Consider the following 16959-nt stretch of genomic DNA (forward strand, 5'->3'; position numbering starts at 1 on the left):
TCTTTGTATGGTTTATCTCTGATTTTCAGAATGATATTAGCAAACCAGAATACCACCGAGCCGTTTATAGCCTACTGTATTAGACAGAAACCAATTGCAATTCCTGTTTATCGGCTAGTATGACATGGCCTGGTACTAACACTGGTGAGTAAGAACAATACCCAGATCCCTGTCCAGTCAATATGACAAGCGGTGTTATTCACGTTTATCGACTATAATGACATATAAATCTACTTAACCACAATGGCGATGAGTGTATATCAATCTCGATAATTAATTCCGTTTAGTCAAACACCCATTGTTTTATTGATCACAAGTCTTGTCTGAATTCCCGCATGGCCTTTCACAACAGTCTCGATTCCCTTAGCACGTATCCATGAAACTAGACCGAAAGGAACAAGTAGGAAAGGCTTGTTAATCTGGATGAAATCCTCCAGAATAGCATATTCCTTGAATAAGGAATAAGAATTTAATGAATTTACTGTTTTGACCCTACATGTTTGCTTTTCCACCAGATTTGCCTAGAATGAGGTGAATGAGGTGAACAGAGCCTTTGCATGTATAAATGAGATATTTTACTGTTTGATTGGTAGATGATATCATAAACCAAAATCACTCACGCACTCACCCCGTATTTTCCTGAGCCGAGTTCCGTCCCTTGGTCACGCCAGGAACCAATGACTCTGCGATCATACCCGACCGTGTGCGAAATACGAATTACGATGAAAGGCTCACCTTAAATCTTTAAAATCATCATCACTATCATCATCATTGTCGTCGTCGTCGTCATACCCGGTCTGTTTCACCAAAAAGGTAAACGTCTGAAACTTGCAGAACTCCGGCATGTCCCCCCATTTTAGCACGACACTTAGAATACTGTTCAGTGCTGCGTTAAACCAGACCCACTCACCCACCAAAGAATGAGTGAGTGAGTGAGTTTAGTTTTACGCCACACTCGGCAATATTCCAGCTATATGGCGGCGGTCTGTAAATAATCGAGTCTGGACCAGACAATCCAATGATCAACAACATGAGCATCGATCTGCGCAATTGGGAATCGATGACATGTGTCAACCAAGTCAGCGAGCTCGACCACCCGATCCCTTTAGTCGCCTCTTACGAGAAGCATAGTCGCCTTTTATGGCAAGCATGGGTTGCTGAAGGCCTATTCTACCCCGGGACCTTCACGGGTCCCCACCAAAGAACGTTCGGACAATTAGATCGTGTCCAGTCCCGGCCGTTATCAAATGACCAATGCTAGAAACATAACCGCGAACATGAACAATCTGCCAAAGAGGTTCCGGGTGACTACGTGCTATTTTAATTCGAATTTAGGTTATGTAAAGTGGTGTACAAAGAGAATTATTTTTAAAAATTTAAACAGTGCCTCACACACCGTGTAAATTTAAAAGTAAATAAAAAAAAAACCCAACAAAACAAAAAGACAAACAAACAAACAAAACACTGATATTTTGAACGTATTTGAATTGAAATTTGTATGTAATCTATCAGCTTGTCTATCAACTGGGCATCAACAAACTTACATTTTCCGAGTTTTAAATTTTGTGTAACAAGAAAAATTTATTAAATAAAAACAGTTTCATAGACCTTTGAATATACATCCTGATGGTAAAGAAAATATGAACATGTATCTCACTTACCATACATTTTCATGTTTAAATTAACACCCTTTACCTCTAAGATTTTCCGTCCGACTATATAAGTAATGATGTTTATAACAGTACTGATGACTGACGGTCATACATGTCAGTGGTCTCTGTTTGATGTTCCAGCAACGTGGTACGAAAGCCTGACAGAGACTACCGTGTGATTGCCTCCTCGGAAGACTCGCTGTCGGATGCCACGTTCTCCTCTATCTCTGTTGTAAACACACTCAGGAGTGGTTCCGTGCCCTCAATGGATTTCACTGTTAGCGAGGAAACCCGACTCGCTCATGCAACTTCAGAATGAAGGTCAGGGGAGATAACTGCGATTTTACTCTGCGATTCCTGTTGTGTTGGATTCTTTAAGCGTTGTTAATTTATGGTGTTGTATAACATGGAAAAACCAATATATATTCGGACTGGTTGATCCGCTTGGACATTCCGGGAGTTTTTACAAAGGGACGTGTTTGATTCTGCTGCTGGAAAAGGACTGATGCCTCTGTGATATGTATAAAATTCGTCAGAGGTCTTAATCTGATTATTCTTGAATGTCGAAGATACATTGAAATACTGCTTCTGCATATAACTTGGCTCAGTTGATATATTACGTGTTTGTTCTGTGACTTTAAGGACGTTATCTGACACAAGGTATAACCTGCCTTCATCATCATGGTCAACGGTACCGACAATGTCCTTCAAGAATCCAACATCAGGATTGCTAACCAAACTGGCCCCAACGCCATTGAGGACCACTACCTCAGACCGTCAGTCGACTTCTCGCCTCATATCGGCTTCGTTATTTTCTACAACGGTATCATCATCCCCGTCGCCTACATCGGTAACCTCTTCACATATATCATCGTCTGCATGATGTCAAAGTACAGAGACAGCGTTCCCGACACCCTCATCGGCGGCCTTGCTTTAAACGACGTTCTCACCGCAATCGTTGTCTTCACCCCGAGCATCATCGCCTCCATCAGAGGCGAATACTTCAACAGCCGCATCTTCTGCGAGTTCAGCGCCGTCACCGTCGTTTGGTACATCTACACCACCTTCGCCATCATCGTCCTCATCAACGTCGAACGATGGATTGCAATCACAAAACCATTTGTATACAAGCGTTTGAACTTCACACTCATGAAAATCAAAGCCATTATAACCCTTGAAGGACTGTTCTGTCTTCTATTGGCGTCCATTCCTTTGGTGAAGTATCCTGTTCGTCTGAAGGCCGGGTGGTACTGCGCTATTACCGACAGCAAGAAGGCAGACGGTTCGCACGGTGACCTCTACGTCGACGAGATTGTTTACATCACCATCATCCTTCTCTTCATTGGCATCATCGTCCTTGTCGGATGCAACATCAGCATTGCGTATGAACTCAATCAAAACAAACTGTCACAGCCTGGATCTAAGGAAAATGAGAAAAAGAAGAAGTTCGCGAAGCTGATGGGCGTGGTTGCCATGTTGTTTCTTGTCACGTGGTTGCCTAATTTGGTAAGTACTGAAAAGAGTCTTATATGCAAAGTTTCATTGCGGTGGAAAATTTGAGATCAGAATATTTGTAACTATTATTTTTATGTCGAAATGAAATCCAAACCAAAAGACCCCCAAAATATCCATGCTGGGTTCAGTAACATTTGAGTTCCACTCTTTGGGGTTATACCGTTCCCCCTGCTATTGCTGGAACCTCACCCCAAACGGCGGAAAACTATATTCACTCAGTCGAATATTGTTAAGGCAGTCCGATTTCTTCTCGTGTGTACCATCTCCTGCCAGCACTGAACTTTCGTTTCCACGGAAACTAAAAAAAAGACGTTTTCTTATCTCAGTTTTCCCACCGCTGTGAAACTGTGTGCCCTGATGTCATGAAAAAAACTCTTTCATAGCCCCCATGCACACTCCTGAAAAAAAATTAATCTTAATCTACAATTTCCAGCAAAATGTTTCCTCAACGCAATATTCATTATACATGCAGTTTAAGACTGTTACCGGATGGTCCATATTCAAACATTTCATAAAAAAACTACGTTACGCAATTAGCCAGAAAACATTATTTTTGTTTTTTGTAATTTTATTTACAGATGGGAACTGGGGCGGTGCTGTAGCCTATGAATTAAAGCTTTCCCCACATGGGTACAATGCATGAAGCCCATTGTTGTTTCCCCCACTTTGATGTTGGCGGAATACTGCTAAAAGTGGACTAAAACCCAACTCACTCACTCATCGACTTCATTATTCCATGATATTCGACACATCCAAACTTCGTTGTATCATTAGTTTGGCATATGTCGTGAAGGAACTTTGGTTATGTCCAGACTGGCACAAACCATTAGACAATCACAATATCAGTCACAGCGGATCATTCATCTCCTTGCTTCGTTGTCAGTCCATAGCAGTCGATAGCGGCGCCCCAGTGCCTTGTGCAGAATCGCTTCCCGTGGGGCCACAAATCAATACCTGAGTGTTCGAATCTCGGTGCGCCTTAATGCTTTTCTGGGCTTGTGGGTTTCATTAATTTCTTGAAAGACTGGAACCCGCGTCACTTCGGCCTTCCTGCTTACAGCCACCGTTTGGCGTTTTTAGGCTCAAATGTGTATATGAGCTGGCATTCGCACCTGATAGTAAACATGGCCACCTCAGAAGCCATATTGAAACTATCTCAAACCATCACTATCCCCGTGTTTGTCTTTTAATGGTTGTAGTGGGTTTGCGCCGCACTCCAGCAATATTCCAGCTATATGGCGGAGGTCTGGAAATTATCTGGACCAGACAATCCAGTGACCCGTGAGTCTGACCACCTGATCCCGTAAGTCACCACGTATAACAAGCATGGGTTCCTGAAGATCAATTCCAACCCGGATCTTCACGGGTGTTTTGCAACACACAAAGCTAACAGCACAGCTAATTGTGTGAGGACAGGAGCTGCCGGACACGCCTACCTTTCACGCGAGCACCTGGTGTGATCCCAAAGTTTCATTGATCGATTCATACAATTGTCACACGTGAGAAATGAACACTTTAACAACTGAGCTAACCCATAACTCTCCCACAACCAGTGAAATCTGCTTCTCTATACTGAATTCTCTCTTGCGTTGGAGTTATTTACGTCTGAACTGCTTTATATATTTTCGTTACACATGAAGAAGGTAACGATCCGAAAATACAGTGTTATGTGAACGGTGTCTAATATAAACCCCTGGAAATAACCATTTTCTATAGTTTCTAATTATGTTTCAGTTCTGGACATGTTCTTAGATTCGGTGCGCAATGCATCATGAAAATTTGGCGGATCCATTCTATATAGCATGCAACGAGGAAATCAATTCCTTCAATAGTACATTGCCGAGAATCTGTGACCTGGTACTGTCCATCACAGCCAAATGACATTATATTTCCTTTCTGTGACACTTGAAACAAATTATATAGCGACGTAGTAGGGGCCTACATTCTTAGACATTAACAGTCTCGAATATGAAGTCGATGGTGTTCAATTACGAAAACGTTGTCAACTTAGTACAGCTATTGTGACGCCGGGGGGAATCCTGACCCCCATCAATCTGTGCTGGTCGCAGGAAGACTTATTGGGTCAGGACCTGGATTTTCGAAGCTGTCTCAGAGCTAAGAAAATCGTTAGTGTCATACCTAACATTAAATTACGGCGACCAGAGAGCTTCCAAAATCTAGTATTAGGTGGTCTACTCAATGATTTGGGAGAAAGTGCATCACCGTACCTCATCTGGGTGGGTAGGTGCTCACAGTATCAACCACTGGGTTATCTGGTCCATACCGCCCTTGTATTAACCACAACGAACAATTAAGCAGTGCACATATAGTTTTAGTGGTCATATCATTCAAAATATTTCCAAGTCAAGTGATTGAATTGGAACCATGGACTCTCCAATACTTAATAATAACTGAGGGCTTCCTGTGAAACTGAGGGCTTCCAGTGAAAATGAGGGCTTCCTTTTTGCTGCTCAGGACCAGTCACTTCCCACTCGCAGTCGCCAGAATGTCATTCTTAATCAAAATGTTAACATGAAATGTCGTCTTTGCAACGAATTTACACAGACTGCCCAACACCTTGTCAGCGGATGCCGTTCCTTGGCACAAACAGCATATCTTAAAAGACATGATGGCATGGCTCGCTGCTTTTACTATCGTCTCCACCATGCCTGTGGCTTTGACCCCGAGGTCTATCCTTGGTACGACCCTGAGCATGTCCAGGGCGTCCTGGAAAATGATGCTTTTAAGCTTCTCTGGAATAGGCCAATATACAGCCTTAGACGAATTCCAGCCAACAAACCTGATCTTGTTCTTTTTGATAAAGCCAATGAAATTATTTATATCATTGAATTTTCTGTCCCTTTTGACAGCAATGTGATTGGCAAGATACAGGAAAAGCACGATAAATATGCAGACCTCGCCTTCGAAATGTCTCGCTTGCATCCGAAGTAAACTGTCGTCAGGCTCCCCATTGTTCTCGGTGCCCTTGGTTTGGTACCTCCTTATCTCTTGGCGCAGACAACTGATACTTCAAAATTAGCGTCCGAAGGAAACGCCACCAAATGCTTTTTTGGTCTGAAACAAAGCTTAAGCTAAAAATATGGTAACATTAGATGTTTTATTGCAAACATCAATCATTCAGCAAAAATATTTCATAGATGACAAGAAGAAAAACGACGGAGCTCGTAATCTAGGATCATATTAATGACATTGGGGTGCATTATCAAGGATTCGATCAACGATGCAGAATCGACTGGGGGCTTTTACAACTTTCTGGGCAGCATATACAGTTCAATGCCGGATGTGGCCACCTCTAGCACTGATGCAGGCCCGAACCCGGCGTCGAACGGAGTAGCCGAGTCTTCAGTCTTTTTAGTTGCCAAAGCGTTCCTCGTCAATGGCTGACTTTGGCGTTTCCGAATACAACGTCCCAATTATTCCCAAAGGTGCTCGATTGGGGACAGATCTTGAAGAGGTGGAACTTGCTTTCGTCACCAAAGTTCACTCTTCGCTGGTTTCGCTGCTGCCAGTGTGGCATAGTCCTGGTTCAATTCAGTCTGGCATGTCGGTGTTGACACGTCAACGTCATGCCCTTGAAGGGTCGATTGGCACGGAGACCATGAATGCGGAGATGCCTGGTCAAACTCTGTCTTCTGACTGGATGTCCAATACAGTTGGCGCTTGATGACATCACAGTGACGCATCGGTTCCTCAAGCGCAACACCCGTAAATACCGGTTTTCTCTCTCTCTCTCTCTCTCTCTCTCTCTCTCTCTCTCTCTCTCTCTCTCTCTCTCCCTCTCTCTCTCTCTCTCTCTCTCACTGATTTGGTGTTAAACGAGGCATGCTCCTGGTTGTCAATTGATTAAAATGACGTAACAGAGTAAATCGGGTTAGCTTTTATACCCTAACTGGATACGGGTAACTTAGTGCACAGTTTCCGCTTGATTCGTTTAAATTCGGTCTTTTTCACAAAATACGAAATGCAAGTGAAAATGTTTTGTTCGAGATATGAGTTTTACCTATTTTCAAACAGACTGACAATTGTTTTAACAATTTACAGTCCTTTCTTGTTTTGTTGGCCTTTCTTTTGGCCGCTAGTTTATGTGGCTTTAGTTTCTAGGGTAAGATTTAATTTACCGTCGATAAGAAATTGCCATCTGCTGACAAATATATCAGTCCCCTTATCTTTGAAAATTAGTATATTTACAGTTTTCGGAACCAATTTCTGTTTCAAGCATTACATGTCACATGTGGGTGTATATTTATTTCATACCCCAGTCTTTTATGAACCAATTCAAATGAAATAGTTTCCTGGATCGGGGTTGAGAGGTTAAGGTTGATATGGCTGACAGCTGGAAAACCTTGACAAACGCTACACTCCGCAATAGTCTAGCTATGTGGCAACGATCTGTAATATATCACTGGACCAGACAATCCAGTGATCAACATCATGGGCATCGATCTGCGCAATTGGGGGATTTGTATATTTTATTCCACGCTTTTGTTTTTGCAGTTTGCGAACGTGGCTTGTTTGAATGGAGCTGGAAAGTGTGAAGAGCTTGAGTTTTGGGCGATGCGCATAGTCAACATGGGCGTCGCTGTCAACCCGATAGTGTACGGAGTTATGAAGAGGACGTACCGAAGAGGTTACATCTACCTTCTGCGCATGACAATACACTACATGACGTGCACGCTCATCCCCAAGCCTAAATGTAAGTACACCGTGCCTCAGTAAGAGTAAAGCGTGAAGCGCTCTTATTTCAACTCAATTTTGTGACGGCGTTGTTTGACTCCGTACGAGTGAGTGTTCGTGAAGTGCGTTCATTGTCTTATCCTGCACTCATCAATTTTCTTATGACGGCGGTCTGTACGAAATCCGATCAACATTTAATATGCCAGTGAGATTGACAACCCGACCCCGTTAGCCGTCTCTTTGCTAAAGATCAATATCTTAAGGTTGAACGACGGTGTGTTAAAGATGACTGAATGAGTTTAGTTTTACGCTGCTTTTAGCAATATGCCAGTAATATTTTGACGATGGACACCAGAAATAGGCTTCATATATTCTATCCATGTTGGGAATCGAACCCGGATCTTCGGTCTGACGAGCTAACGCTTTAATCAATAGGCCACCCAAACGCTTGGTATGTGACATACGGAGTACACTGTGCCCAGCAAATTCCTGTCGTGTCCGTCTTAAGGCTGGACTGACTGACTGAGTTTAGTTTTAAGCCGCTTTTAGCAATATACCACCAACACCACAACGGGAACACCAGAAATGGGCTTCACACATTGTACCCATGAAGGGATTCGAACCCGGGTCTTCGGCGTGACGAGCCAGCGATTTAACCTCTAGGTTTCCCCATCGAGGGGCCATCGAGGGTGGAAGGTTGGAAAATCTTTACCACATGTGATATTTCATCAAACCTCACTCACTCCCAAAACACCTAGTATCCTGTCCCTCGTAATGGGCGACTAACGGGATCGAATGGTCAGTCTCGCTGAGTTTGTTGGTTGCACGCCATTGTATCACACTTGCTTACATGATATCAGTCAATTGACTGTCTTTACCATATGCGGTGTGGTTGCCTAATGGTTAAAGCATCCGTACGACGCGCTGAAGACCCAGAATCTATTCTCAACATTGGTACAGTGTATGACGCCAGGGTTTTCTTTTGTTTTGTTTTCTTTTGTTTTTAAGGGGTTATATTGTTTTGTTTTAGTTTTTGTTTTATTTGTTTTTGTTTTGATTTTTTTTTTTTTTTTGCTTGTTTGTTGTTGTTTTTTGGGGGGGTTTGTTTTGTTTTTTTAGGGTTTTTTTGGTTTTGGTTGTCTTTTTGTTTGTTTTCTTGGGTTTTTTTATTTGTGTTTGTTTTTTGGGTTTTTTGTTTGTTTGTTTGTTTGTTTGGGTTTTTTTTTTTGGGGGGGGGTTGTTTGTTTTTGTTTTAGTTTTTGGGAGGGGTTGTTTTGTTTTATTATCATTTATTTATGTATTTGTTTTTGTTTTGGCTTTTGGTTTTTTTATCACTCCCGCCGTCATAGTGCTGGAATATTGCTGGAAGCGGCTTAAAAACCCACTCACTCAGTTATTGACAGACCGCCGCAGCAGAACTGAAATGCTATTACATGGGGCATTACAACCAATAATTCCTACACTTTGCATTTGGGCCAAACACCAATTAGAACGCAAAACATCGCGTGTTTCAAACCCCATCAGGTCCAATTGTTTCCCAGTAAATATATTTACGCAGTTACCATAAATTGGCTAAGTCAACGTATCCATCAATGGAGACTGGTTGTCAATAGCTGATGTCAAAATACTGTGGCGTGCGTGCAATGGGCCGGGCGCCTGTCATGTACAACTGTTGTGTACAAACAAAACACGTGCTCGTCTAGCACGTGCTAGTACACTAATCTGTCAGTCAAACTCCTGGTATTTCATTGCAGTGAAATAACACACGATCGATTACTGCCAATCAATAACAATTTGCCTTTCGTGAGTGAAGTAAACAGACAACCAAAGAGCCTGTTTAATCGTACATCTAGCTCAGGTGGAGAACCTCTTTTAAAGTCCTCAGTTAAAACGTTTTGTGATGTGTTACATTTTGTAATCGTATTCACTAAAATAACGCCGTTTTCAGCAATATTCCAGCAGTATCGCGACTGGTGACACCAGAAATGGGCGTAACACCTTTTGGCCATCTAAGGAATCGAACCGGGGACTTTGTATTGTCGAGCGAACGCTTTAACCACGCGGCTGCCCCACCGTCCAGGAAATTTGAGTTGAAACAGTATTTAAAAATATAAATAGGAAGGGGATACATTTAGTCGCGGGTATGTCTTGAATCCTGGAAGAAAATGTACAAATCTAAGAAGTAAGGCATCGAACTGAAATCGTTTCAAGAAAGGCTATTTTAAGAAAAACGATATCAGTTTAACACTGAAAATTCTTACCTTTGATAAAACTATTGACAAACTAACAGTACTCTTCACCATGATTGATTGGCAATGCTATAGGTAAAAAATCTCCATTTGCTGAACCGAAATACGTGTACAATTGTTTTCAAACGTTCGAGTACTTCCCGAGCAATGCGGCACCCACTCAAGATCACGAGCGACATTTTTGCCATGCTTTATATAAATCTATTCTTGGGTTGAGTGCAACCTTTTCATAGGCGATGCTGACGTACTGCCGTTTTCTAAATCGATCAAATTACAAATAAAAAGACACTTAGTTTTGCTTTCTTTTACTTCATTACTCGCATGGTACGTATGAGTGAATTGTTCATTGAATATTTTTCTAAGCAAAGATATTAATAGTCCGTTGGTGTTTTTAAATGGGGCTTTATTACCAGAATTTCTCTAAATATGTCGAGATAATGTTCTTTCAACATTTCAGTCGATAAATGAAGATTAATTCACGAACAAGTGTGCCATACGGTTTAGACGAAAAGAAAGTGGAATTTCGCACGAGCTTCGTATAAGTCGTGTGGCACTCTTGTGAGTGTAATAACTTTCTTATTATCAATTGTATTCATGTACATTTGTGCACTAATCACGGTAAGCAAGTGTAGCCGCCCTGTTCATTCACGTTACGTTCAACTGTTTAATGAAATCACAGACGTTAAAATACAGAAGCAATGGTTGCTAGGCTAAAAATGATATGTACACATGAAACCTTAACTCTTACTGTTATGGGATTTTACTTTTTCGAAAATTGCGTTTCTTTTGCTGTTCAGTATATATGACATTGGATATGTTTTACAATACAGATAATAAGTAGACCACACTGTCATTTTAATTCCACATGAGTATGATTAAAGAACGTTATCGGTTTCCGTAAAAAAAATTCTTTAATCAGAGGGCAATGACCTCAAAGAGTAATAATAACAATACTTATAACCTACGAGAGCAGACATATCGGATTTATGTTTTCACACGATATGCACCGGGTAAAATATCACTTGTCATGGTGACATGACATCATAAACAATGTTATGACGTCACGTTGCTTCTTCTGAATACAGCGAAGACGGTGAGCCTGCCTTTGTTGGAAAGTAGATTAGCGCGTATTTTCTTCAATTAAAGACTTCGACAACAAGAAGAAAATTAAATTCGTGCATATAGCACACTCTGACATATCTCTTGCTCTGGTCAAAAAGTAACAAAATATAGGCAGTTGTGTCGTAAACATGATATAACAAGGGCACTCGTATTTACCTTCTATAAAGTCAGCTCTATTTCAACTATGAGAAATGTCGTCAAATACTGTCTTATAAAACCTACCAATATCCAACCAGTTTCCATTGAAACGAACATCACATTTATTTTAGAAACCTATGATAAAAAACATGACTTCACAGTTTGTGGTAAATGGAAAAATATAACAGTTCATTCTGTCATCTTAAAAAGTTCTTTGTACAGGCTAATAAAAAGTTCGAAAATATGGGTAATAAATTAACTCTTCAAAAAAAGAAACGCATAGGTCCAAAATAAGGAAATATATTAAACGTTTCTTACGCGTGCATACGTCGATTAAGCTTGAATATAGATGAGTATACAGAACATTCGACCCCGCCTTGGAGGGGATTGCATAGGTCGTCGGATTTTCCCTTGGAAAATTTTCCGCTATTCCCCCGGCAACACGTTCGCAACACTGTTCTGCAAGTGTCTGATGACGGTGGTGACGTTTACTGGTCCATCGATAAGTTCATCGCATAGATGCTAGACCGGGTTCGGATCAGGCGGTGTGAAAGCCGCGGAAAGACGTTAACGTTTGCATTGGCGAGGTTGGTACCTGTTATACGAGCTTTTGTGGAGTCGAGCTTTCGGCGCAAAATGTTCATGTTGACGTCGATAGACACGTTGTCTCTCATCCTGTCGTTGCATGGGGAAACGCGATTTTCGCTGAACTGTACGCTTCGCCAGGTCTCATGCCTGTATCCTGTTGCCCATTGGACACGTCGTTGTTGGTGTAGTCGTGTCAGAACAGGTTCATCTTTTGGTCGATATGCTCCAATTCTCACTTCTCTCAGACGATTTCTGATGAACTGGGCCCACTTGCACAAAGCGATCTTAGCACTACAATGATTGTAACTCCCATTCTCCAGTATAGGCTTAAGATAGTTGTAGCGCTAAGATCGCTTTGTGCAAGTGGGCCCTGGTCAGAAATTCTCTGAAGACCAGGCACCTGTCCTGCAGTGCCAGTTGCTGTAGCAAATCCATGACGCAAACCGGATGAATCAGTCTTGAGCAGGAATGGTTGCTCTTTGTCTTCCACATTTCAAACGATCTTGAAAGCGGGTATATCCTTGTCATAATCACTATATGGTGATGTGATGGGCGATGGAGTGAAGTTGAAGTGTATTACAACGTCAGACTGGGATTTTTCCATTGGCGATATGTCGGTCAGTGGCATTCAGTCTTCGCGATTCTTATCTTCGTTTACGTCGTAATTTCAGAAGGACATGATGAATTTTGTTTGTTTGTTTACAGTCGATGTCTTTTCTCATGTGTCCTACACATTTCACGTGCATAACGTGAAAACATGCATCGTTTCCATTTTTTGTGAGAAACGTTTATATACACATTTTGGATGCGTTTGCGATCAATAAACAACAACCACGGCATGATTTACGGGATTCAACTATAGGAATTGTCTTAATGACGATTGCTGTCTAAGTAATTTCGAAATGAACTGCTGAAAACGTCTGTGCGTTCCTTTTCTTTCATAGAGTGTACATGACATATTTGGGGGGTTTGGGTTTTTTTGTTTGTTTTGTTTTTGTTTTGTTTTTTGTCGTTTTGGGTCTTTTATTGTTCCATGTTAGAACATAATCGTTATTGCGTTATCTTTATTGTATTCTTTATTGAATCTCACCAGTACACCTTGGTACCAAATTTGAACAAAATCCTTCTTGAGTTATCGCGCTAACAAACTGACATGATGCATGTAACGCAAAGGAAAACGAATGCGGATGATTAATGCTGCTGTTACAATTTACGTGAATATTTATTACATTTTACCGCATTTGAAATAATCAGTTTGCGTCAAGTTTCATTACAATTTACGTTTTTATTACAATTTACGTCAATGGTCGTTGCATTTTGCTGCTAGTGTTACAATTAACCTTTTAAAACAATTTACGACGTAGCAAAGGGCATATTGATGTTTCGTAACGTTTGTATGTTATGTAAGGCTTTCAATTTTCATCAGAGTGACTGTTTTATTTTGGTCAAGGCTTTGATGTCGGACATTGTTTGTACTGAGACCTTAAATACAATGGTCATTCTCGTTTTGGTGTGGCTGGGTTTCGTTTTCCTTATTCAAATGCCCTGTGCACACACAATTAAGGAATGAATGAACTGATTAAGCCCCACGAGGGAACAAGAACTGGGTGACATTGGTCTCGCTTCGTGGAGTGCATCGTGTGAGTGGGTCGTGCGATACTGACGCCGTTCCATTAATCATTTGATGGCTGAAGTTAAACAACGGGTGATTATAAAATCACATTATTTGGTAGGATCTTATTTACTTTCATGATGACGGTTTTATAACACTAGGTCTGTATGTTACACAACGCTGGGTTATGAAAGGACTTTATAACCCGTGATGATCCGGACTAGAATTGATCTTCAGTAACCATGTTTTTTCGAAACAGGCGATCAACGAGATAGGGTGGTCAGGCTTGCTAACTTGGCTGACACGTGCCATCGTATCCCAGTTGCGTATAACGATGCTCATGTTGTTGATCACTGGATCACTAGTTCAGACTCGATTATTTAAAGACTGCCGGCATATAGCTGGAATATTTCTGGGTGCGGCGTGAAACTTAACTTACTCACTTGCTCCATTTGCAAGTTGTGAAATATTTTTGGGTTCCCATGTGTATTTCACCTACAACGTTTGTAGCACAGGGAGGACAACACCTAAACCTCATTGTAACACATAAACCTAAACGACACGCACGCACACACACACACACACACACACACACACACACACACACACACACACACACACACACACACACACACACGGGCACGTACCTCCCTTCCCACCCCGCGGTGGGGTAGTCAAAGCGTACCCACTTCATGTCCAGATCCCGGGCTCGATTTCCCACATTCTGACAATGTGTGGAGCCAATTTCTGGAGTCCCCCGCCATGGCATTGCTAGAATATTGCTAAAGCTGCAAAAACAAAACTCACTCACTTCCAACCCGTACTGTAATGCAAAAGCTGTCAATAATACAGTTGTACAAGTACATGCGCGTGTTGAAAAAAAAACCTATCCAAGTTAATTGTATAAACCTACTTCGATAGGAAATATTCCTTAAATTGCCCTAACTATATTGAGTTGTACCTACTGATATTCAAAACAAAGATTTTAAAACAGTACACATGGGTCGACTTTACAAATGCAGACACGCTAACAGGGCATTGTTAATTATTGCTAATAGTGACACGGTTTCTGCTAATGGCCGATGAACTCTTAATGGCAAGTTATTCCTTTTATAGAGATCACTCCCGTCAACATGAATCACAGCTATTAGACTCAATTCAGCCGATTGGTTTGTAAACGGTTGTTAAGTGCAACAGGTGATTGTACTGGGCTCGATAATAAATAGCCAGCGCGTGACAGTCACGTGTTTCTGAAATGTTGTGTAACGGTGCAATTGCGTAAGTTTAAAATATAAATGAAAAAAAATGTTAATGACAACAAAAGTTAGTTGAATTACATTTCGTGTGGATTTCATGCTAAAACTCTACACCTAAACGTCGCTCTTTTCATTAGACATCTTTTATCACTTTAAGTCGCCACCGTACCCATTCCCAACCCATACCCCGAAACACGCACGCACGCACACTCACACACAAACACACAAAAGGGGCCCACGCACGCAAGCATGCACGCACACAAGCATGTGCCTCATAAGTGCAGCTATCACCATAAATCCAGGGTCACCCTTCTTTACAGAGATCGATTCGAGCCTAATAGCATCTCTTTGTATGATCGCGGGAACCATGTGTGGTCATTCTATTCCTGTGCCATCCGCCCTACGATAACGCTGGAATGTTGCCAAAGGCGATTTAAACCCATCTTACTCAACAGGTTAACTCTAGTAGCATCATAATGATTTTTAAATACTCAATCATTTAAGTTTTGCACTGAAAATGTTTCACTATGCAGACTTGGTCTCGTCGCTATGTGGAGGAAATAACGCCGATTGCGACGTAAAACTCAACTCAGCTCACCATCATATCCACCTTTGGAGGGCGGTGAGGTAGCCCAGTTGCTAAAGAGATGGCTCGTCACGCCGAAAGACGGGTTCGATTCCCCACTTGGGTGTTAAGCTCATTTTTGGCATGGTGTCCCCACTCATTTCTAGCACACAACGCTCGTTCAATCACTCTGTCTCTCTGTTATATACATGTATCGCAATTTTGTTTTTTAGATGGGAGGGAAGTGTTCGACCTGCGGGATTCCGTGAAACGCAATCGTAGCCTTGCTTCCTTGAAGGCCAGAAACGGATCCGTGGTTTCCAAGGTCGAGTCAATTTCTGTCGTCCCCGAAGGAAAACAGACTTCAGTTATCCCCGAGGAACAGCCGATGTCCACTCAACGTCAAGCGACAGAAACGCCAGTTGCGTCTAACCTGCCTAACGCTGTAGTGTCCATTGAACCGGTCGTTTCCGTTGCATAAAACCATCATTCGCCAGTCTCCGGAGGCATTCGGCTTGTCTCGGAATACTAAAGGTTTGTCGTGATAGGTCAAGCGTTTACACGAGTATCCAGGAACTACCCGAACTTTAACGGAATGAACCGATGGCATTATGGGTCCGTGGAAAGTGTTCTCAGCTGTTCCGAATCGCCAGTGATCAGGGAGACAAGAAGTGAGCGTGGTATTCCATGGGTCTGAAATCAAAATAACTGGCAGCACACGTGCTTACTCTCATATCGGTCTGTATGACCAAAATCGTGTCAGGTCTAACGTTCTCTTCCACCTTGAAATTTAAACATTAACACACAAATGGTAAATTAAATACACGTGATAAATGATCCATCATATTTGACAATCATCGTGACACTAGACACAACGTTATCTTATATGTCATATGTTAAACCAAATCTCCCGCAAACCGTTCTCTCACCCGAGACTAAGTCCCAGCAACTCTGAGGAGTCAAGCTGCCAAATACGGTCACCCATCCAAGACCTCTCCGGGCTCATCGTTGCTGAACTTCAACTGATTTGTGACCACAGGATCTGATATGTCAGCCACACGACCGCGGTTTATCAGTAATCGGGCCTGGACGAAACAATCTAGTGACTGACATCATGAGCAGTTGTGGTCATGATTTGTGACATGCGTCATCGCTCCTGACAGTATCATCTCAGCAGTCATGACAAGCATGATTTGCTGAAGATCTGTTCTAACCCGGATCTTCGTACAGACTCCGTTCCATGGACATCATGCGGGTGTGTGAACATCAAATAGTTTTCTAAATTGGTAAACTTTTCCTTCTCCATCCATTTTGTTATTAAAACAGGTCGATTTTATGGCTTTTGTGTGTGTTTGGTTGCGATTGACTTTGATATAACACATGCTGGTAAGGTGAAATCAGTCAGAGTCATAGATCAAGTTTTACCTATCCCAACTAGTACACGGTTTCACGTTATTGGAAGGTTGTAGATTGGTAACGTCATGACACAATGTTGTCACAACGTTAGTATTACGTCATTTTATAACGTTATATCACAACACTATGGCATGTTATATACGTTGTCACA

General features: G+C 41.8%; 1 protein-coding gene across 1 annotated transcript; it reads left to right on the forward strand.

Annotated features, from left to right (window-relative positions):
* Positions 1–1760: 1760 nt before the first annotated feature.
* On the forward strand, positions 1761–16726 carry LOC137258385 (rhodopsin-like). The gene is made up of 3 exons (XM_067796046.1): positions 1761–3158; positions 7683–7881; positions 15626–16726. The coding sequence occupies exons 1-3, from the start codon at positions 2334–2336 to the stop codon at positions 15871–15873; spliced, it is 1272 nt and encodes a 423-aa protein (XP_067652147.1). The 5' UTR covers positions 1761–2333; the 3' UTR covers positions 15874–16726.
* Positions 16727–16959: the final 233 nt, after the last annotated feature.

The sequence above is a fragment of the Haliotis asinina genome, chromosome 12, assembly GCF_037392515.1.
Source record: "Haliotis asinina isolate JCU_RB_2024 chromosome 12, JCU_Hal_asi_v2, whole genome shotgun sequence".
NCBI lineage: Eukaryota > Metazoa > Mollusca > Gastropoda > Lepetellida > Haliotidae > Haliotis > Haliotis asinina.

Bases quoted from the DNA above. Each gene is read 5' to 3' on its own strand.
- LOC137258385 (XM_067796046.1), top strand. From the start codon at position 2,334: ATGGTCAACGGTACCGACAATGTCCTTCAAGAATCCAACATCAGGATT. The intron at 3,159-7,682 runs GTAAGTACTGAA...TTGTTTTTGCAG, and splicing joins TCACGTGGTTGCCTAATTTG to TTTGCGAACGTGGCTTGTTT. The intron at 7,882-15,625 runs GTAAGTACACCG...TTTGTTTTTTAG, and splicing joins GCTCATCCCCAAGCCTAAAT to ATGGGAGGGAAGTGTTCGAC.